The sequence below is a fragment of the Bombyx mori genome, chromosome 11 (genome assembly GCF_030269925.1).
Source record: "Bombyx mori chromosome 11, ASM3026992v2".
NCBI lineage: Eukaryota > Metazoa > Arthropoda > Insecta > Lepidoptera > Bombycidae > Bombyx > Bombyx mori.
In genome coordinates, this window is record NC_085117.1 from 10,580,946 (window position 1) to 10,603,576 (window position 22,631).

The following is a 22,631-nucleotide window of genomic DNA, read 5'->3' on the forward strand; positions in this document are numbered from 1 at the left end:
CGCACCGTGCATCTTCATCGCGGCAAACCTCTGTAAAACTCAATATCTAGCTTGTAGATAAATATTTTGCTAACTAATACGCTCGATACAGGCCAATGAGCAGCTGTTCCAGCCCAAGGGACGTGTGTAGCAGTGTTTTGTCGTTTACGTCCCAGTGGTTTTATAATTAAAAAACAAATGGACAAATAAATTTCTTGATTTGATTTTAGGTTATTGACATTTGATCTATCGAACACTACATTTCATTATACAGAGGAGTTAGTAAATTTTTCGTTTCAATTAGTGAAAATCAAACGTGTGCGCCAGACCCGAAATCTGAAGAAATTTTCAGATATTTTAGTCGGGTCTTAAGGGTGATAACAACGAGCTTTGTGAGAACGGGCCGTAACTACTAGTGGTAGGAACTCTTGTGAGTCCGCGCGGGTAGGTACCACCACCCTGCCTATTTCTGCCGTGAAACCGTAATTCGTTTCGGTTTGAAGCGTGGGGCAGCCGTTGTAACCATATTTGAGACTTTAGAACTTATATATCAAGATGGGTGGCAAATTTACGTTGTAGATGTCTATGGGCTACGGTAACCACTTAACACCAGGTGGGCTGTGAGCTCGTTCACCCATATAAGCAATAAAGAAAGAAAAAAAACTAAAAACATTGGAAGATTATCTTGGCCAAAAGGTCATGGCCTCTAAGGTCATGGCTCTGTTTCACGGGATATGGAAAGTCAGAAATATTAACCACTACATCAAAACTTGTACGCACTCTTGTACGTGCTCTCAATACTCTTAATTGGTTTTAAAACATGAATAATTAATACGAAAACCGCATCGGTATCGCATTGACGCCTTCGGGATGTGCTACTATAGAAAAAAGTTCAACTATCCTTGGACTAACTGTTCGGTAGCGGTTCACTTATTATTTCAATTATGTTCAAGTATTTGATTAATTTAAGGATGACGAAATTAACACTATTTTGGTTGCTTTGTCGGCAAATGTCCCTCCTCTAAAACTAGTGGCTGAGGAAATTGTCAATTTAGCATTAATATATTTGATTGCTTTCATGGTTGGACTAGCTCACGGCCAACCTGATGTTAAGTGGTTACCGAAACTAGAAGACGTCACCAACGTAAATACCGCCACCCACCCAGGGACATGAGTTCTAAGTTCCAGTTTTACAGTATAACGGCTGGTCCGTCCTTCAAGCCGAAACGCATTACTGCTTCCGGGTAGTAATAGGCAGGGTGGTGGTACCTACCCGTACGGGCTCAGAAGACGCCCTACCCCAGTAATTACGTGGATTATTTGCGAGTTTGATTTCTATTACACAATATTATTCCTTCACCGTGAAAGTAAATTGTAACATTACTTAAGATACGAATGCATCGGGCATCTTATACCTTACGCCACGACGACCTATAAATACTTAGGGTAATGTAAAGTAATGTATGATAATGTAATGTAAATCTATATATTAATACGTGCATACTATTTATTTATTTATTGTCAAACTTTTGTTCTTGACGTCTGTGGTCAAACTGAGAATAGATTAAATATTGTTTGTCTTTATTAATATTTTTCTATATAATAGTGTAGTCTTGGCGAAATTTGTGATTATAGAAGTAAGTATTAGAAGTCTTTGAAAATAGAATCATAATAGTGTACAAACTTATAATTTCAATTAATTATAGTCGAATTTCGACTACCGGGCGACCACTAGTGTAATATAAATGCATAATAATGTATGGATAAGATCATTACTATGTTAAAATTCAACACTGTGATTGACGCAGCCGGAAAGATGAAGTAGTCGCGACGAGAAGAAAAAAATAACCTTTACTTAGACTAACAGCGTTACAGCCTAATGGGTTCATCCTTAACATAATGTGCGAAAATGTAACGTTAGAAGATACCGAAAGCCTTCAAAATCAAAACACAATGCTGCTTATTTTTCTAAGGCTTCCTTTGAAAACACCACAAAAGGTTAATAATACCTTTACATTTCGTATAATGTGTCTTCATATGTCGTTAATTAACTGTTTACTTATTTTAGGGAGATAATAAATAGGTACAACATAACATATAAAACGCAGGAGTTATAAGTTTTAAAAGTATGTCGGAGCTTGAATGCAAAGTAATTAATAACTATCCCTTGAAAACACATAACTTATCACGAAATTTACTATTTTTTCAAGTGTGGCACATTATTTGACGGGAGGTACACAAAATAATAACATAGTTATGTAATAGATTCGAAATTTCAATTAAAACTTCCACTAAAGTTTTTTCTATTGAACAAATTTTGTACATCTACGTTGTCGAACTATAATTATTTACTCGGTATTTAATCGTGAATTTGCATATTTTCACTCTGCGTTATCGTACACTTGACTTGACCAGTTTTTTTATAGTTAAAACTCACCTATCTTCGCGAGACTGGCAAAAAATATCCAAAGTCCGATCAAAAATGGCGTCTCCACTCGATGGAACTCAAACGCTGCTATCACGAAGGTCCTCTCCTTCTTGGTTTTCTCAGTTGTCGGTAATTCAGTTGTAGTGTCTTGGTTCTGGCGTAGCTGTGTGCCTGGTGGCTCTCCGGGTAAGGGCTCCACAGGACCCATTGGTCCGAACCCTAGACCAGGGTACGTCGATATACCATCGACTGTCATGGACGGATTCGTTTTCGTGGTAGTCTGTGGAATTTAAGTTTGTTTAAAATTTCGCTGTACACGAATCTAAAGAACATGTGCTGAGACATACATTTGATGTGCTTATTGCGATTTTTTTAACTTCTCGATCGCGTAAAAGCTAACTCAAATTTGTATGGATTTGGAACAGCGCCCCTAGCGGCAAACGAAGGGAAGCTGTTCTAGCTCCATACAAATTTGAGTTAGGTTTTACGCGGACGAGAAGTAAAAAACTCGCACCAAGGACACAGATAGCTTGCTTTTTATTAAGTCACTAGCGGCTCGCTCCGGCTTCGCTCGGGTCTTTTGCAAAAATTTTAGGTAATTTTTTTACACCTCGGGTTACATTGTTAGAGTTCTAGTAAGGATCTCCAATTTTTTTCAAAAATAATATAGCCTATGTCACTCGGGGAGAGTGTAGCTTCCAAACAGTGAAAGAATTTTTCAAATCGGTTCAGTAATTTCGGAGCCTATTCAATACAAACAAACAAACAAATCTTTCCTCTTTATAATATTATTACTAGCGACCCGCCCTCGCTTCGCTTCGGAAACATTAAAACACACATGAAACCAAAAAATAATAATAATAAAAAATTAAAAAAAAGTAGCCTATGTTCATCAGGGACAATGTCGGCTTCTAATGGAAAAATAATTTTTCAAATCGGTCCAGTAGTTTCGGAGCCTATTCGAAACAAACAAACAAACAAATCTTTCCTCTTTATAATATTAGTATAGATAAGTATAGACTAGTAGCAAGCCGGTCACGCTTTACTGTGACTTTATACATCGATTTTATGAAATTACCTACGCATCCGTTGATGACCCTATTAGGGAAACATTTCCCGGAGTGCCAACAAACAGCAACTGTACAAAGTTTCATCATAATCGGATAAATAGTTTACGATCGTTTAAAATAAAAAATAAAACCAATATGTATTTTTTTAGAGTTTTAGATTTATTTACAGATTTCAATTACATACAATATATGTTCCTAACAAAAGCGTAATTAAGAATCAGTCGTGGTAAGATTACTGGTGGTAGGACCTCTTGTGAGTCCGCGCGGGTGGGTACCACCACCCTGCCTATTTCTGCCGTGAAGCAGTAATGCGTTTCGGTTGGAAGGGTGGGGCAGCCGTTGTAACTATACTCGAGACCTTAGAACTTATATCTCGAGGTAGGTGGCGCATTTATGTTGTGGATGTCTATGGGCTCCAGTAACCATTTAACACCCGGTGAGCTGTGAGCTCGTCCACCTATCTATGCAATAAAAAAAAGCAATAAAAAAAAATAAAAAAAAATAAAATTGCTCGACTACGCGAATAACTTACTTCCTTTTTCCAATATCAACCATTTAGTGAAATTTAAAAAATTCATAGTAGGTATTTTTGTGAAATGAAACAATAATTTATTTAAAACAATTCGTCCGTGAGAATTTCAGTTCATCTGCCTCGGTAAAAGATACATTCTATAAAACTTCAGAATTCATTTCAATCTAAGCGCTTCGTGCCGTTTGAGCAGGGCCTGGCTTTGGTGGTTGGACGCGTTGATGGCACTTGACCTTAACTCGAAACGGGCTTTGTCTCGCGGCCCTGGCCTTTATTAGATTTGTACGAGAGCAGTGTACGTTGACAGTACGAGTATATATATATATGCTTAATACAAACTACAATAAAATAAATAGCGCAATAAAGACCAGCTGTAATATTCTGTAATTCCTACGCACACTTTTAAAACATAGTGTATACAGTAACTTCTTTATTTGTGCCGTCATTTGAAGTTTTTTTTTTTTTAAGAGATTTTATGACCTGGTAACTAAGACCTTTAAGTCATGTCTTATTTTACTTTATATTCTTTATTAGATGAAAAATGATAATATGAAGTGAAATGAAATGAAGATGATTAATTTGAGACATTAATCAACTGGGATGAAATTTAATGAAATGAAATGATATGGGATGAAATATAATCGCAGTAAAATGGTGGTCATTTACTGAGGTTTTTTCAGTGGACTTTTTGGAGGAACCCGAGAAGTTACGTCCAGCAGCTTTGTTTCATTTTCCCACATTTGTGCACTTTCACAGATATTAAACAGTTAATAAACCACCATTATTACACATTTAAACCTGAAGAAACACTAAATAGACAAAATAAAACAAATCACACAACTTCACTCCTCGCGTTCCCGCCAAAAAGTCTCTCATTTGAAGTAAAAAGGACCAACCATAGGTTACATACTAAAGTGCAAAAAAGTACAACCTCTTAGGACGCGTGTTACGTTGTGATTAGTGTTTAATCTGTGGACCACGGTAACCAGATAAGTTACATTATTACATAACACCAGGTAGATCCTAGCTTTTTTATTTTAATTTGGATGAGTTAACAAAGGCCTACATCGTGTTAAGTACTTACTGAACATATAAACATCAAAACGAAAATATATTTTTAATTGAAATAAATAAAGACCATCCAGACCATAATCAAACCCATTAAATCACCACGACAGCGGTGCCTACCCGCTACAGGCTTACAATACGCCATTCCAGTAATTACGTAAAATTTTCCGTAATTACATTTTTATTACACGATATTTGGTTAAAAACCGTTCGTAATGACGTCTCAAGTACGTATTTCATGAGAAAAATCGGTACCAGCCAGCTGTACAACAAGTTGAACAACTCATCTGAAAAAATCCGATAAAAGATTTAAGACATTCAACAGTGTATCATAGACATGGGCTGTTAGTTTATTATCGTACGGTGCTTTCAATGTACGCTTGCAAGAACATTACTTTGTAAATAAGGAGACAGAAGGACAGTCTTTCAGCAGTCATGGTGCTCGCAACAGCGCAGAATTATTGGGAACTTCTAAGAACCCCTTATGTCTATTCATAGATTAGATAGCCGTGAAAGCTTAAAACGATTCGTAAGGATAGTATTATTAAGTACGTGTTTTTTTTCATGTATTTTTCATAATGTGAAGATTTTTCGGAAAATCAAAGATGGATTTTTGTTCCGTACCCATGATAAAGTGTTGTTGTAGTTAGCTCTTAAAATAAGCTGTTCACCACACCATCAAATTATTTAGTAGCGTGAAATAAATTCCTGGCAAGATTTTGAGGTTCTAAATGTTTGATGTATTTATTTTCTAAAATTTAAAAAAGACCGCCCGAACAGGGACTTGAACCCTGGACCCTTGGATTAAAAGTCCAATGCTCTACCGACTGAGCTATCCGGGCTGTAACTATGCTGTTGAAATTTTACTTAACATTCTGTTATATTAAAAACCATTTTTTATAAATGTTTATTTATGATATAGACTATTATAGACCTTATATTTCATACTTCAGTGATTTATATGATACTGACCAAATCCCGATTGACGTCATTAAAAAATATTTGCAAATAGATTTACGAATGAACTGACTGGCACATATTATCCCATTATAAACATAATAATAATGTAAAAATATGAAATTAAATATGAAATATTTGTACATACTATAAGTAAAATTGAAGATGGAACGATTACACAATAAAAACACTTCCAACAACCTTGACCAATGAGGTTCAAGTGTCACATACTTAAAAATAGCAATAGCTCTTCCCTTCAAACCGTTACACATTATTCGCTTAAGGAATGTTGTTTTTTATCATTGAGGATTACTGGTGGCCCGGAAGCCTTCACCAAGACAGGTTGGCGATTAAATGCTCAGCCAGGAGGGGTGGGGCTTGCTAACAGCTGCCAGAGCGCCTCCAAAAGAGACCAAACAACTCAAGAGCAGCTGCTTCGTGAATGAATCTGCTACCGGATCGTAATCAAGACGCGCTGAGAAGATCCGGTGAGAAACTCAGCGGGCTGATGCATGGGGGAAATGGTGCTGTCTAATACTACTACTTTAATAATACAAACAACATAAAGACAAACCAAATTACAACTTCAGCCTCTGTAACTACTCATAATATATATTTTAAGATGATCCATCATGTTTCAACTGACCGTATCATGGCCTATGGCCTATACGACGGCGGTGTTTGGTCACATGGCCCACACGCCTCCACAGACTAACCCCAAACACTGTCTACCTTTTTTAAGTAAGAGCCCATCAAAACATCATCGGAACGGTTCCTCATGAAAGCAATGCGACACGATATCCCCCTTATTGTGGCCGCCGCTAGCTACATCCCGGATTCAGCTCATACAGCAGCAGTAGGTAGGCAATTGGTAGGCAGCGGCTCTGCCCCTGGCATTGCTGACGTCCATAGGCGACGGTAACCACTCACCATCACGTGGGCCGTATGCTCATCTGTCTACAAAGACAATGGAAAAAAATAAAAAATAAAAAAAAACCAACCAGAGTCAGTGCCCTATGTTCTGATGGATCCATCTACAACATCATCCATTCTAGATGCTATTAGGCGTTAACAGATCTGACAAAACTAACATACGCCACCGTGACGCTTAGCATTAGCCCGTTGAGTTTCAGTACTAAGCTTTACGTCAACTTGTATTTTCAACAGACTTCAGAAAAGGAGGAGGCTCTCTATTTGACTGTATTTTTTTTACATGTTTTACGTTTTTTTCTAAGTGAATCGTTTTAATGCTATTTGAGAGCTGGTACTTCGCATGTGGCCCCATTTAAATGTGACCAAGATGTGAGAAACAGTTTTTGAGTTATCTTTAATAATGCAGACTTAATTGACCATTTTAATCACTTGAAATAGGTTTTCTTTTTTGTTAATTTTCATTATTATTGCGTGGCATTGAGCGTTCACACTAACAACGTTAAACTCTTAAAAAACATTGGTTGTCTATACCAGAACGTTACGTCAGAACGACTTGACGTCACCTGACCATCTACGAGTAATAACTAATATAAACTGTCTCCCTGAAACCCACTTGTACTAACACAAAGTTCAAGTGTGCGTCATACTATTTTCAGCATTTCGTGTCATTAATTTCTTTTGACATTGTAATATGTATGTTATGTTGTTATGTTATGTTGTATCTCTTAATTGAGTAATTGTAATTGTAATTAAGTAATTGAGTTATAAGACAAACTGACATTGGCGATATTACCTTAATTAAATACGATAAATTTCGCAGTTGACTAAACTCCTGTAATTGTGTATCATGGACATTATAGGGCCAAATAAATCAATTTAATTCGTTTCTTCAATCACGGCATTATCGTAGGAAAAGAACACATCAAAATCCTTCGCTCTTCGCCAATGAAATAAAAGATGTGTGGTGTGGTGTCGTGGGACAACGGATAGGAACGAAGTTTCTTATTAAAAAAATATTAATTTTAAGTTATATTCGAGGTATAAAGAAAATAATTATTCGGGTAAACATTTTTTATTATGATTTTTTATTGATAATAATAAATAAAAAACTACTTTACAAAGTTATTAACTTTATTTTATTCACAATGATTTATAAAAAATATATAATAAAAATATGTTATTTTTTGTACGTTATTACAAAATTAAGTCGTACACTGTGCATTACTAATAAAAATCTTACGTTACGGACATTTTTCCCGATTAGGGTACCCCTCCGCATCGTCCCATAAGAAACTTCGTTCCAAAATGTATCTATAGAATGTATACTAGATTCTGGTACCATGTGTTTAGTTGTTCAATTCTTTTATGCGTGTTTAGGTCTGAACGCACGCTGCGCATAAACATTATCATTACGAAAACGACATAAATGTATATGTCAAAAGCACTACAGCGCTTGTTCCACGCTACGAGAATACAGCATGAGTTAATCTATAAATCTATACATACATATAAATAAAATTGGAGTATCTGTTTGTAATATTGAAATAACCGCTTTTTACTACTACATGCTTATGAATATATAGGTATATACGGTACATACATCAAAATAACATTTTTTTTCAATTTTTGCCTGTCTCTCTGTTTGTCTGTCTGTCTGTTTGTTCTGGCTAATCTCTGGAACGGCTGGACCGATTTTGACGAGATTTTTACTGATAGGTAGCTGATGATAAAAAGAGTAATGTACTTTTTTTTGACCAGCTTCGCCCCGCGGCGTCACCCGCGGTACTATACCGCGGGTAACATCGCGTGACTCAACTATTAATAATAAAATTAAATGTTTCTGAAGCGAGCCGAGGGCGGATCGCTTGTTTATGAATAAATACGTACACGTCAGCGTATGTACGTTTTAAAGGTAAATTATAAAAGGTTCGAAATGAAATAGAGCATTTACCGAAAATGAATATCGATCGGTTTCAGACTAGACGATGGTACAAAAAAAATACCTTTTAAAATTTCTAAATCATTTTTCATCGTACGCTATGTAACTTATTATAAGCTTAAAGCTCAACAGACGCCCAGAAGCTACGCCTCGAGGGAACGGGGATCTGCGAATTGCCTTCGCATTATAATTATTTTATATTCATGAAAATATTTTACTAAAACAATATGTATGACTAACGATATCTGTACGTAGTTTAAGAGTAAATGTACACAATATGCTTTCGCGTTCTGACTTGGTAAATGGTTTCAATACTGCGTCATCATTACTATGGATAGGGCTCTAAGCACGTCATTACGGATCCTCCCAATCCATTAAGGGTGCCTTTAGGTATCACAAGCACCGGTCACCGTCCTCTGTCGAACCCGTCGCTTGCGACGAAGAGCTCAACGAGTGAGCCCATAGACACAGCCCACTGAGTTTCTCGCCGGTGGTAGATTCTGCGAAGCACTGCTCTTGCTAGGGCCTGTATTAGTAACACTCCCGGTTAGAGCCCCGTGAGCTCACCTACACGTCAAGGAGAAGCTGAAATAGCCTCTTAAGGCTATCAGCATAGAGAAGAAAAAAATGGATAGTGGAATCTTTACAGCGGTAGACTAAAGTAGCAGTACCTTTAACCATTGCTACCAGATTCCACCATCCGTCCATTATAGCAGTATCTCCATCGAAAAACTATTGATTATCGAACTATTCCTACCCTTAGTCCTAGATTCTATTGATAGAGCGTAGGATAAGACTGCACATGTACTGCTACGTACCAACACATTTTCGGTTTCTGCAAGGAAGCATTCGTGCGTTTCGGTCTGAAGAATAGAGTGGTTGTATTAGAATAGTATGTATTAACAAGTCCACCTCAAGGTAGCCTGATATCATGACTCAGGGTTTTTTTAATCGTTGGTAGGGCTGTTCGCACTAGGCGTGGACCGATCGGTGAGCTCACGCGCTCAGCCTGAGAGAATTGCTAACACTGGCCCTAGCAAGAGCAGCGCTTCGCATAATCTACCACTGGATCGAAATCGCGACCCATTAAGTACCTACATTCGGCGAGAAACTTAATCTTGCTATTCATAGATCATATGCCATAAAAATCCGATTTAGAAAAACGTTCCGTGTCTCGGTATAACAGCGTTAACGTCATACTGATTTAAATTAATGTGTCTCGCCTTTCACACTTCCCACTATCTATCCTATCCTGTTTACTACCTACTTCTCTTTTCATTGCATTTTCGCTTCTAAGTGTTAAGAATTAATTCTTGTTTTCCTTTGGCGTGCAAGCAAGGGAACTTACAACTAAACTAATAGGAAGCGATATTAGTGACGTCAGAAATATAATGTCACCGTCCTCTATTAAAAGAACAACCATAATTAAAAAAAGGTTTTTTCTTGTGTATTAATAATTCAGGTATTCAAAGTCATAGACATGCTATGGGTTGTTTAAATTTAGCTTGAGGGTAAGCAGAGAATTTTCTTCGGTAGTTGTAGATATAATTAAGATTATCTTTTAGGTTTATTCACGTGTTTTTATTTTCATTAATTCGAATACTTTAGACCGTAAAAGAAGTGTCCATATGAGGATAAAAAGCAGGTTTTTTTTTTATAATTTGAAATTTTCAGCGTCTTTCAACAATCAACTTTTTCGAACAGAACTTCTCAAAATATAAATCTGCGAACTACAGGGCGTATCTAGTCTATATTTATGGTATTTATGTTTCTATATTTAGCAAACGAGAAAAATAATCAAGTACTTTCCATTTCAAAATCTGCAGTCTGCAGTTAAATTTGAAATTACGTAGGACAAAAAGAAAAGTGAGATTCAGCTTTTTAAGGCGTATTTCTTCAACCAGTGAATTGAATAATAGGTCATTGCAACTCCGCCTATCTATCTATATATATATAAAAATGAATTGCTGTTCGTTAGTCTCGCTAAAACTCGAGAACGGCTGAACCGATTTGGATAATTTTGGTCTTGAATTATTTGTGGAAGTCCAGAGAAGGTTCAAAAGGTAGATAAATGTGAGTCCGCACGGATAGGTACCACCACCCCGTCTATTTCTGCCGTGAAGCAGTAATGCGTTTCGGTTTGAAGGGTGGGGCAGCCGTTGTAACTATACTGAGACCTTAGAAAGAAAGTTACAAGGTGGGTGGCGCATTTACATTGTAGATGTCTATGGGCTCCAGTAACCACTTAACACCAGGTGGCCTGTGAGCTCGACCACCCATCTAAGCAATAAAAAAAAACAAAAAAAAACAAACAAAAACAAAAACAAAAAAAAATTGCAATTTTGTTTTTCCTTTGATGTGTCCCCCTTCGGACGGATTCCTTTGTTTGTTTTAAGTTTATTTTATACAAAAGTTTATGCCTTTTATTTATCGATTGAGGCACTACGAAGTCTACCGGGTCAGCTAGTTAAATATAAAAGTAGAATTCCAAGTCTCGGGCCTTATAAGTCTATAAGATGACCACTAAACTTCATAAATCAGGATTTTATCTACGGAAGCATCAAATAAACAATATTGATACTTACTTCGACAGGTGAACATTGTACGGCGTGCAGTATCGTGCTCACAGCGACCAAAGCGAAGGCTTGCCTGCAAGCGCGTCTGCTCAAGTTCACTCCGTGCTTCAATGACGTCATCACTACTCCACACACACACTTCACTTCAATTTATAAACATATGACAGTGATTACGAAACACATAGTTTAATTTGGTACAGTTTTATTCAGTCTTTGATTTAATCGTCCAAACACATTTAACTTATAGGCTTTAGAAAAAGAAAAGAAAACAGCATCGGTATTGTCTGTTTTGCCATTCGAATTGCTGATCGATTAATTAAATGTATGTATGTATGTAATTAACATGTAATGAGGTAGATTTCAATGGTTATAACGAAATACGTTCTTGAGACATATTCCACAATAAATGTACGAATGAACGTAATAATTATCGGTTTTCAAACGTCATTTCTTTTATTTCCCTTGTAGAGATAGGAGCATAAGGCATTCTGGTAGTAGGTGGTTACTGCCGCTAATGGACATAAAAAATAGTAGGGACAGCAGCTGCCTATGGCTAAAATGACACCGTCCTGCCTATTTCGGTCGCTAGAAACAATACGTTCTAGTTCTAAGGGTAAGTAAATTAAATTTGACGTACGAAGGTGGGCGGTAGAATTCTCCTTGTGATATCGAACCAGTCTCTCGAAATACGTTCAAGATTTTGATCGTCACTTTTCAAAGGTTTGGGTTTAGGTGTTTATTTTCGTATAACATTCAAAGAGCACAAGATCGGTGTGCTTAGTGCGAGTTTTTTAACTTCTCGATCGCGTAAAAGTTAACTCAAATTTGTATGGAGTTGGAACAACTCCACTACGTTTGCCGCTAGGGGCGCTGTTCCAACTCCATACAAAATGGGGTTAACTTGTACGCGATCGAGAAGTTAGCTACTAAGCACACGGGGCCCTTGGACGTAAAACTTCGACAATTAATTAGTATTGAGCATAAGAACATTTTTTCTTTATTAAATATGTGATTAAAGAATTAAAAAGAATTTAAATCTCATGTTTTAGATTTGCTTTTCTCTCTAATTATTTAAAATACTCATGCGTAAAAAGCATAATACTTTATCACAGTCAAAAAGACTATCAAGTTCGTTCAATCTTGAAAGAGCTACTTAGTTTAAGGCCAGATAATAAATAGGACGGTGATGTAACAGGCGTTGCCCCTGAGAATGGAGACGTTGCTGCGGCGCCAGTGTGTCCTTGCTACAAGGACTTGAGATCTCCATTTAAATCCAACGATACTACTTACCGACATTTTTAAACGATTTATTCGATTTTCAAACTCTACGGGATTCGATCTTGTTAGAAAGGACTGTTAGAAATAATTTCCTAATAGCCCTAGTCTTTACGCCAGATAATCTTTAAATCGATCGACGTATTTATATTATATAATCGTCTAGTGGAATTATTTTATAAAACAGACAATATTATACCACAAAAAGATACTACTATACTACTGAAAGACTATAACTTTCGAAATACTTTCCGTAAGTACGAAATTCCGTAGCAAATTGTGACATTGTAATGTGTAATTATTAAGTAAAGTTATTAACTAAAACAAGACAAAGTTGCCAAATCTGGAAGAAAAATATTAAATGTAGTGTAAAAATATATAACCTTCATATTGAAATAGTTTATAAAATACAGTTGCTTTTTAATGTTCGTTAGAAACAAATAATCGTTAGTCGTGCTCACATCGTATCGGAGAAACTAAATTAGAGTGAAGAATATTCGGTCATACAAAATGGCATACTATTAACTCTACATGAGCGTTTATTGGCATCGATCCGAACAAAACGAGGTCTCTTGAAATACTAAAATGGATATTAACTAACTTTCACACCGTACGTGTGTGTGATGTCTTAAATTCTTATTTTTTGTGTTAGGGAAATTGGGTACCCATATCTAGGTTTTGTCACTTTAACGCGAAGTATATCACAGTGAAACAGATGTCACGACATATTATTATGCGTATAATCTATGGTCACGAGGCAGTACACTCTCTCACTTTTTCTTCAAAGCGCTCACAAATTCTATACTTTAAAACAGATTATATCTTTATTTGTATTTGTTCTAGCTTTATTATGAAGTATTAAGAAATAATCAACATTTTTGCAGTTTATATCAGTCCAACATAAAATCTACATACATACATAATATATTTATTCATTATTTTCTGAAGTTTAACCACCGTATCATTAGATCACCTTAAATTTTATTGGAATATGTTCCAATGCGAAATAAATCCAAATTCCTAGCATTTTATTAATTTGCCCATTCCAATCCGCCCACGAACGCAGGCCCTATGTTTACTGTTTAAAGACACGGTAAACTATAAAATCCAAATCATACCCAATTTTTAGACTATTTCCACGACCCAAAATGATCCGGTTTTAATAATGATATTAGTTACTAATCTAAATTAGAAACAGAGGGGGATCTTGAAATAAAACTGATCTTGTTTAAACAAGAATGAAGAGTGAATTTACTTGATATCAAAGAAAACGACATTATTCATTCATTTCATTATGTTTAATAACGAAATGACACTGTGACCTTTTCGTTATTGTTGACTTACGTACAAAGCGAACTTACGTTTTAAGCCTTCGTCAAACAGAACGCGTACTTAGCGCGCGTCAGAGCGCTAAACTAACGCCGCGCTATCATAGCGTAGCGCTCTGACGCGCGCTAATTACGCGTTCTGTTTTACGAAGCCTTTACCCTTAAAATAAACTTGATCGATAAAATTCTCGGAACAATAATTTATTCAAATCCTTTCGTAGAAGCCCCATCAAAATATCTTAATTCGTCGATAATTTGCCATTTACGTTATTTTCATATCTCTCCATCATGTCTTATTATCGACTTTATAATTGGGCTTTCAGTACCAATTACATTATTGTACAATTATTAAACAAGATACATTTAGTATTCTATTATTGTTAATAACTTTACTAATTTATAATAGTTAAATAATATGAGAATGTATTTATTTAATTTTTCGCGAAATTAAATAATCCATTTTATTTTTAACATGAAAGCTTAATGAAGTAAGTTCATTTAGAACAACGGTAAAAAAAGTCAGCGATGAAATAAGTCTGCCAAAAACATGCTGCTGTTTCTGCTGTTCCTTTGTTAATGCCACTAGCATAGTTGCAAATTATAATTTGCGTAGTTACTGGTGGTAGGACCTCTTGTGGGTTCGCACGGGTAGGTACCACCACCCTGCCTATTTCTGCCGTGAAGCAGTAATGCGTTCGGCTTGAAAGGTGAGGTAGTCGTTGTAACTATACCTTAGAACTTATATCTCAAGGTGGGTGATAGGTGGTTAACGTCATAGATTTCTATGGGCTCCGTGGGCTGTGAGCACGTCCACCCATCTAAGCAATAAAATAAAAAAAGACAAAAAAAAAACCGAATCTTTGTAAAATTTACCAACTGTCCGATTGTTCACAAAATCATTTCATAAATTACAATCTATTCGCCGATCACATTTTGAGAAGGCGTGTCCCATTTTATTTGAGTCGGCTAGCAAATTTCCGTCTATTCCACACACATCGCGGCGTGCTTCGAGTTCAAGGACACTGCAGTGGTAGACATGCGACATCGGGTTGAAAACGTTCCTTATTAAGCTTTAACATTACACCCTGAACGATATCTAGTGTTCACGGACAGAATGAGAAATAAAGTTGTAAGCGTTGTTTGTAACGTTTTGTTTTTCGTTTTTTTTTTTTTTTTTTTTTTGTTTCAAACAAAAAAATCCATTTGACATAAAAAGAAACATGTTCGAAGTTCGATTGAGTCATAACTGTATATTAGAACTCGTAGAAGATTTCTTCCTTATAAGTTTTTTTTTTTTATATCTTTATTTAAGGAGATTACCTATTGAATATGTCACTCCATTGTGCAACAAAAGATAGCAACAAAAAATTATATAAAAAAATAAAGGAAACTGTTATCGTCTCTGGAGGCCCACCAACACTATTTTATAAAGTGAACTTATAAGTGTTAAAGTATAATAGATTATTAGAATAAAGGCTTCCCGTTCCTTAGACCAAACCACTGGTAGGTAACATCATCCAGTTTACTTCCGCCGTGAAGCAGTTATACGTTTCTATTTCGGAAGGAACGGAGGGAGTGTAGCTGTTACATAATCCAATGAAAACTACTTCGCTTCGTATCTCAGTAATTGTGGCAGCAATCTTGTTTGTTACGTCTATAACTTCCGGTAGCCAGCCTGGTAAGTAAATCGATTTCATTGATACGCGAATTCTTTTTAAAGTGCAACTGTTTAGTAGTAATCATTAGACTATTATAGCGCTAAAAACATCGATTCAATATACAAAAAATCAATATTTTTCCTACAATGAATTCTTTGAGACTTTTATCGGGGTTTTTCAAAATGTCGTTGTTGTGTAATACTCGAAAAAGGCAACTTGAATTGAAAGTAAAATCTATTCCTGTTAAGATCTGAGCCATCATAATGTATTGGCATTCGTTTAAACAGCGTATCTATTCATCCTTGAAACTGATCAGTTGAGTAGGTAATACTAGAGATAACCTACGTTCATCAGGCAACTTCTAGCGACTGTTAATTATATTATGATGATGATAAACAAGTTGATGGAAATAACTCGGTGGAGTGACTTTTTATTCAGAGTGGAAGAGCTGGGCTAGAGAAGCCGAAGATCGTCCACAATGGCGCGTAATTGGAAAGGCCTATGCCCAGCAGTGGACAACTATAGGCTATAGGACAGCTATAGATGATGATGATGATGATAGAGAAAATCTATCAACATTCAATCGAGTTCAAGATTCTACCAATCGATCTTCAAAAATTATAAGTTAATTCCGCAAGAATCGGCAGCATGTTTTTTAAACGACACCACAATCGATGATAACCATATTTGATTTTTAAAATATAAATGAAATAAATAAATAAACATTAATAAAAACAAATTGTTTATTGTTGAAACTTCTCTCTTATGGCGATTCCTTGAACTAAGTTTGTCCCTTATTGTTTCAAACTATTGATTCTTGTTAAAATAATAGCTTTACTCGATTATAAAAAACATACCGCGTTACTGTTTCGTAACTCATTTACGAAAAATAATTTCAAATTGTGAATCGGCTAACATTAACAATGCTTTTGCTAGTGACGTATTTATAACGTATGCTTATTACGTTCCATAAGTATTCTAATACAGAATAACTACTCATTGTCCTATCTTGCTTAATATGTTGGCGAAACAGTCGTTGTAAGTACAAACAGAACATTTTAAAGAGGCTCAACGTAATATGGCAAAATCTGAACGCTCACTGTCAAACTTACATAAACGTCGACATCTGAAAGTTAAATCGTTTTCCCTGAAACTCGGAGGCCAAACTTAAACAGACCTGTTATGGTTAGCTTTGTATTTTGAAACTTGATATTGAACTGTAAAGAGATTAATTCAGGTTTCGCAATCAATCCTTAAGAACGAGTTACTGTTTGATTGTATTTGTATTTTTTACTGGTGGTAGGACCTCTTGAGAGTCCGCGCGGGTAGGTACCATCACCCTGCTTGTTTCTGCCATGAAGCAGTAATGCGTTTCGGTTTGAAGGGTGGGGCAGCCGTTGTGACTATACTGAGACCTTAGAACTATATCTCAAGGTGTGTGGCGCATTTTACGTTGTAGATGTCTATGGGCTCCAGTAACCACTTAACACCAGGTGGGCTGTGAGCTCGTCCATACAACTAAGCAATAAAAAAAACACGAAAGAACCATCAAAGCAGTGTAGGCATAGAATACCAATTCTGCAGTGGAATTGTATATATCTAAGCTTCACTTCGATAAAGCGGCACGACACGAGAACCCTCTCTCATCGTGGCCGCCGGTAACATTCCCGATCATGCGGACAGAATGGAAAGCAGTCGACGTCGCCCCAAACACCTCATTTCGGATCCTCCCGATCCAGTAACGAACCACCTACGTCGAACCTCGACCAGGGCTCGACGAGTAAATTAACCAACAGACACAGCCCACTGAGCTTCTCGCCGGATCTTCTCAGTGGGTCGCGTTTCCGATCCGGTGGTAGATTCTGCGAAGCACAGCTCTTGCTAGGGTTCGTGCTAGCAACGTCGTCAGGTTTGAGCCCCGTGAGCTCACCTACTAGTTTTTTTTTTTGTTTAGCACTTGTTCCCTTAGTATAATCTTGTTGAGTCTGCTGAAATTGTTGTCGAATTTTTATTATTGAACGAAGGGTACTAAATATATTTTTATTGCTTCAGTAAGCAGATGAAAATGCAATCAAATAATAATTGAAACATTTCATACAAATTACAACCGATTTAGATCTTGAAAATGGCCCAAAAAAATTTTCGCTGTAGTATGCAATGACAATAAAAAGGGAGAAAGGCAAAAAACCTAAAATGTATGCTTTTAACTGTTTTTTCTCATGATTTAGCGAGTGTTTTTTATCACAATGTAACTAATGGAAAAAGAGCTAAATTTATCTAACTACATGTAATATTTTTAAATTAAAAAAATCTTATTAAGCATCTTATACTAAATAACCAATTTTACTAAAAATCAATCTTTAATGTTAATACGTACATTAAGATTGTTACATTTTTGACGTATTCAAATTAAATTTGTTTGTGTGTGCATCAAAACATTCCAGAAAAGGGAGCTAAGATCATAAAATAACGCAATTAGGCTTACTATAAAGAAAAACAAGTAAATGTCAGCCGTTTTCTCGATGCGCTATATAGTATACCCTTGGGAAAAACTGGAAACTTCGCCGTGGTTGAAAAAAGTTTTATTACGAATCATAGAAGTTTTATTAGGAAAGCTATTTGGAAACATACCCGCTCTCAGGCACTTTAGTGTACAAAAATAATTGTATAAACGAAATTTGGAATGAATGAAAACTCTCATTAAGAAAATAACTTACTCAAAATTAATACTTTTTCTATCATCTTCCCAAAACATTCAATTACCAAAACTAGTCCAGAACATTTTACAATACGTAACACATTTACAATTTTATCAACATGTGCATTGCTTTTCATATCTTTAATTACACGTTTTAATTTAACTCAAATCTACAAAGTCATGGAAGTTTCAAGGAATAAACATGACCTTTACCATGACGTCTATAATGCAAAACGTATCATCTCAATTATTTCTCAGAGCAGAGGGATCCTGGGTGCATACGGTACAAACCGAGACTCGTAGACCGAGAGATTCCAGAAGATCCCTGAAACCAGCTTAACCCTCGTTAAAGTTCCAAGGCTCTGTCTTTTATGAAAACAAATCTATACTAATATTATAAAGCTGAAGAGTTTGTTTGTTTGAACGCGCTAATCTCAGGAACTAAAGGTCCGATTTGAAAAAATCTTTCAGTGTTAGATAACCCATTTATAGGGGTAGGCTATAGGCTATATAAAATCACGGTAAGACCAATGCAAGTGGAGCACCAATAAAGAATGTTTCAAAATAGGGGTTTAAATAGCTCCTTAACATTATATAATTCAAAAATATTTTCACTTTCTACGTAAATGAAGTCAGGGGTAAAATTTAGCGTTATGCCAAAGTAACTATTTCACGCGGACGAAATCGCGGGCAAAAGCTAGTCATAAATAAAAGTATAATATGCCGACCTACACTTTAGGAGACAATTTGGTGTTCCTCCAAGTAGGTATACTTGAGATCTTAGAACTCATGTTTCAAGGTTGGTGGCGCATTTACGTCGAAGATGTCTACGGGCTCCAGTAACCACTTAACACCAGGTGGGCTGTGAGCTCGTCCATCCATCTAAGCTATAAAAAAAGCAAAAAGAGTATTAAATATAAGATAAGATATGGAGGTATCTCCATGACTTCTAATAATCTTTCTAATAAGTTTGCGGGGATTTTCCTTGGAATTTTTTAGTAAGTTCAACTTTCATATACGACCCCAAAGCCCCTACGCATTGGGTAATAGTCCAGTAATTTAGTTTCATACTCCAAACAAAAGAGAAACTTCTTGAAATCGCGGCGCCATTACAAACGCGGTACTTGTAAAAGTTAATTAGCTTATTCTGAAGGTGCCCTTTTCATGAATTACTTTTACTCTGGTTTATACCTATGTGGGCCACATTTATATATGGTATTACATTTAAATTTCATGGCGTTAATTTTTTATTCATTAATACATACTAGAGATAGATAGATCACCATAGAGCAATTATCACTGCTCACCTTAAAATGTAAGCTTAAAATCCTATTATAACATCAGTAAAAAGACTATCCTATCCCTCAAATTCAATAGATGTTTGTTTCGCTACAGTAATAGTTTGTGGTTTTATCTACTACTAGCGACCCGCCCTCGCTTTGCTTCGGAAACTGTAATTTATTATTGATTTCTCCACTATTTAATGGATGTTATTATACATATAAACCTTCCTCTTCAATCACTCTATCTATTAAAAAAAACCGCATCAAAATCCGTTGGGTAGTTTTAAAGATTTCAGCATACATAGGGATATAGGGACAGAGAAAGCGACTTTGTTTTATACTATGTAGTGATTAATTAAAATTCGTTAATGATTTTCCGACACTTTAAGCCTTAGACCTATTGTATTATTCTTCGAACCTCTACTCATCGTACGGTAATGTTGGTGGAGGTAGGTGGTAGCTATCCGTGCGGACTTAATATATGCTCCGGTAACCACCGTGGCCAAGAACACAGTAGTGCATAGTAGCAAAAACACACTTTTTCTCACTAATCAAAATAATTCGTAAAATAAAATTTCAGTCAACTTAACATGGAGTAATCCAGTCTCTTTCGGTCACAAGCGGCTTACTAAAAGAGCAAAAGGTGCTCTGATGTTAACTAGTCAAAGCCGTTTATGTTTTTGGTCACAGTTAAAGTACTGACTGTTATAAAGAAAAGTTCCATGAAGAAACTTCGTCGGAATACAGAAGTATGAATTACGATTTAAGCCTCAAATAATATTAACTACATTAAAATTGCACCAACAATCGATCGTCGGTAATTTAAGTAAAAAAAAATATGAGACAATCTTTTTTAAATACAACAATAATTTTATCGTTGGCTGAATATGGCAACAATCATTACTTGGAATATAATTTTTATTTCTATGATTTGTTCTTGTAACTATTCTCTGTAAGTTCTACTATTAATTTGTTTGAGAATGACTGACAATCTTACGTCATAATAAGAATTGTGTTATATAATAAAATTGGTAATATATATTTTTTTCTCTAAGTCAATCTATGACAAAAATAACCATTAATTTAACAAATGTTCGACCAACGTGTACGGAATTTTAATTGTTAAGTCGGTAATAACATTCAATACCTTTGAACTTAATGTTGATGTTATAAATAGCACTATAGGTACATGTAAAATGACAAACAAACTTGTAATTAAAACGATTCACACATAATTGTTTTATTAATTTATCGATTTTGAAACTTCGAGCAGTGTTTACGTAATGTTCCCAATGAGAAAAGATACTTTACGACGAACCAAACAACGAACGATTAGTAAACGCGAGCCTCAAATTTTGGGTCACGGAAACAAATTTAAGCGTTTATGGTGATCATGTGTTTTAATGGGAGCCATGGTTGATTGTGTTTACATTCACGATCAGCAATTCGAATGTTAATAATACCCACTTTATCAAAGTTCCACGTTGTTTTCACTGTCCGGTTTTTGTTTCGTGATGGGTTTCCGTTGGGGTTTGTTGTGTAGGATGGCGTTATTGATCGCGATATCTCCGGGGAGAGCGTGGGAATAGCGCGGGCGGCTCGCTGCGCCGCGACTGCCGGGCCGGGAGTCTCACGGCGACCGCCCGCCCTGCGCCGCTAAAGCTACGCATCATCCACGACTGCGCGATAGAAGAAACGAACAAACCGAACGATAATTCTGATGACTGAATATCAGTGTTTGACATTACTGACATCTACTTTTAAAATTAGATTCAAAAATAGAACTATGCTATCTATGATTGTGGTTTAATTAATATGTACATACGGATATATTCACTTTATTAATTTTGCTTTCGGATCCGTAGTAAGGTTCTTTAAAAAGTTATATAGGTACTGGCATGTAAAATGGCATAAAAAAAACTCTGTTACTTATTATCGTAATGTACCTACTTTTATTTATGTGAGCGTAGAACACTGATCAAAGATGTTTTTTATTTTTTATTTTGTTTATACCCGGCGTTAAGTGATTACCGGAGCCCATAGACATCTACAACAGAAATGCCGGCCCCTACCCTGAGATATAAGTTCTAAGGTCTCAGTATAGTTACAACGGCTTCCCCACCCTTCAAACCGAGACGCATTACTGCTTCACGGCAGAAATAGGCAGGGTGGTGGTACATACCTGCACGGACTCACAAGAGGTCCTACCACCAGTAATTACACGAATTATAATTTTGCGGGTTTGATTTTAACTACACGATGTTTTTCCTTCGCATCGCTAGATACGAATGCACCGGACGTCTTATCCTTTAGGCCACGACTACTCAAAAGATACTATAATTTTTTTTTTTTTTTGTCGAAACTTAGGAAATGGAAACATTTCACAAACAATTTTTACTTACGATTCCCAGGGGTGACTCAAACTGGAATCTTCCACGCGAATATTACACAGAGTCCGGAGCCAAAACGGCAATGAACTTTATATAGGGACTGACGTAAGTCTATAACAATATTGAAATTCATTATAAACTTTTTTTATTTAATTTTAACTTGGCATGTAGATTAGCGGCAGTAAACTAGTAATATAGGCTTTTTACTTTTCCCAAGCGGCTTTCACTTCTCTTATGGAATCGTAAGTAAAAAACTGTTAGACAGAAAGATGATACTTTTTTTGTGTTCAAAGTAACTTAGATATCATGAAATATTTAAAAAAAAACGGCCACGCTCCGTTATTACTCTCGCTAATTGTATGAAGAAAATGTTATTATGTAGATATCTTAGCAACTATTCGCGTGCCGCCTATTGTTTGCTGATTATAACAAAGATTGTCTTCCCTGAAGTGCCTAAAACAACTGAAATAAAGTTCATAAGTCGAATGAATCCTGTATGAACGCCCAAATACAAACTATC

The 22,631-nt window shown here is 36.0% G+C and overlaps 1 protein-coding gene, 1 long non-coding RNA gene and 1 other non-coding gene across 10 annotated transcripts in view; 1 reads left to right on the forward strand and 2 right to left on the reverse strand.

Moving 5' to 3' along the window:
- The window catches only part of LOC101740608 (sodium/hydrogen exchanger 3), a 46,142-nt gene extending 24,701 nt beyond the window's left edge, over nt 1–21,441 (reverse strand). For 3 of the 8 annotated variants that reach the window (XM_021351556.3, XM_021351558.3, XM_021351554.3), the window contains exons 1-3: nt 21,189–21,439; nt 11,489–11,727; nt 2,417–2,687 (exon numbers count right to left, since the gene is read on the reverse strand). In XM_021351556.3, the coding sequence (XP_021207231.1) occupies nt 2,417–2,687; nt 11,489–11,599 (382 nt within the window). In that variant the 5' untranslated portion in view covers nt 11,600–11,727; nt 21,189–21,439. Of the gene's footprint in view, nt 1–2,416; nt 2,688–11,488; nt 11,728–21,188 lie in introns of all 8 variants that reach the window. The other 5 variants (XM_062671110.1, XM_038013660.2, XM_062671109.1 and 2 more) reach the window with 3 other exon arrangements.
- Nucleotides 5,844–5,916, reverse strand: TRNAK-UUU (transfer RNA lysine (anticodon UUU)). Its single transcript has one exon. It is a non-coding gene; the product is annotated as a tRNA-Lys (tRNA).
- On the forward strand, nt 10,578–11,906 carry LOC134199687 (uncharacterized). The gene is made up of 2 exons (XR_009974284.1): nt 10,578–10,662; nt 11,497–11,906. It is a non-coding gene; the product is annotated as an uncharacterized LOC134199687 (long non-coding RNA).
- Nucleotides 21,442–22,631: the final 1,190 nt, after the last annotated feature.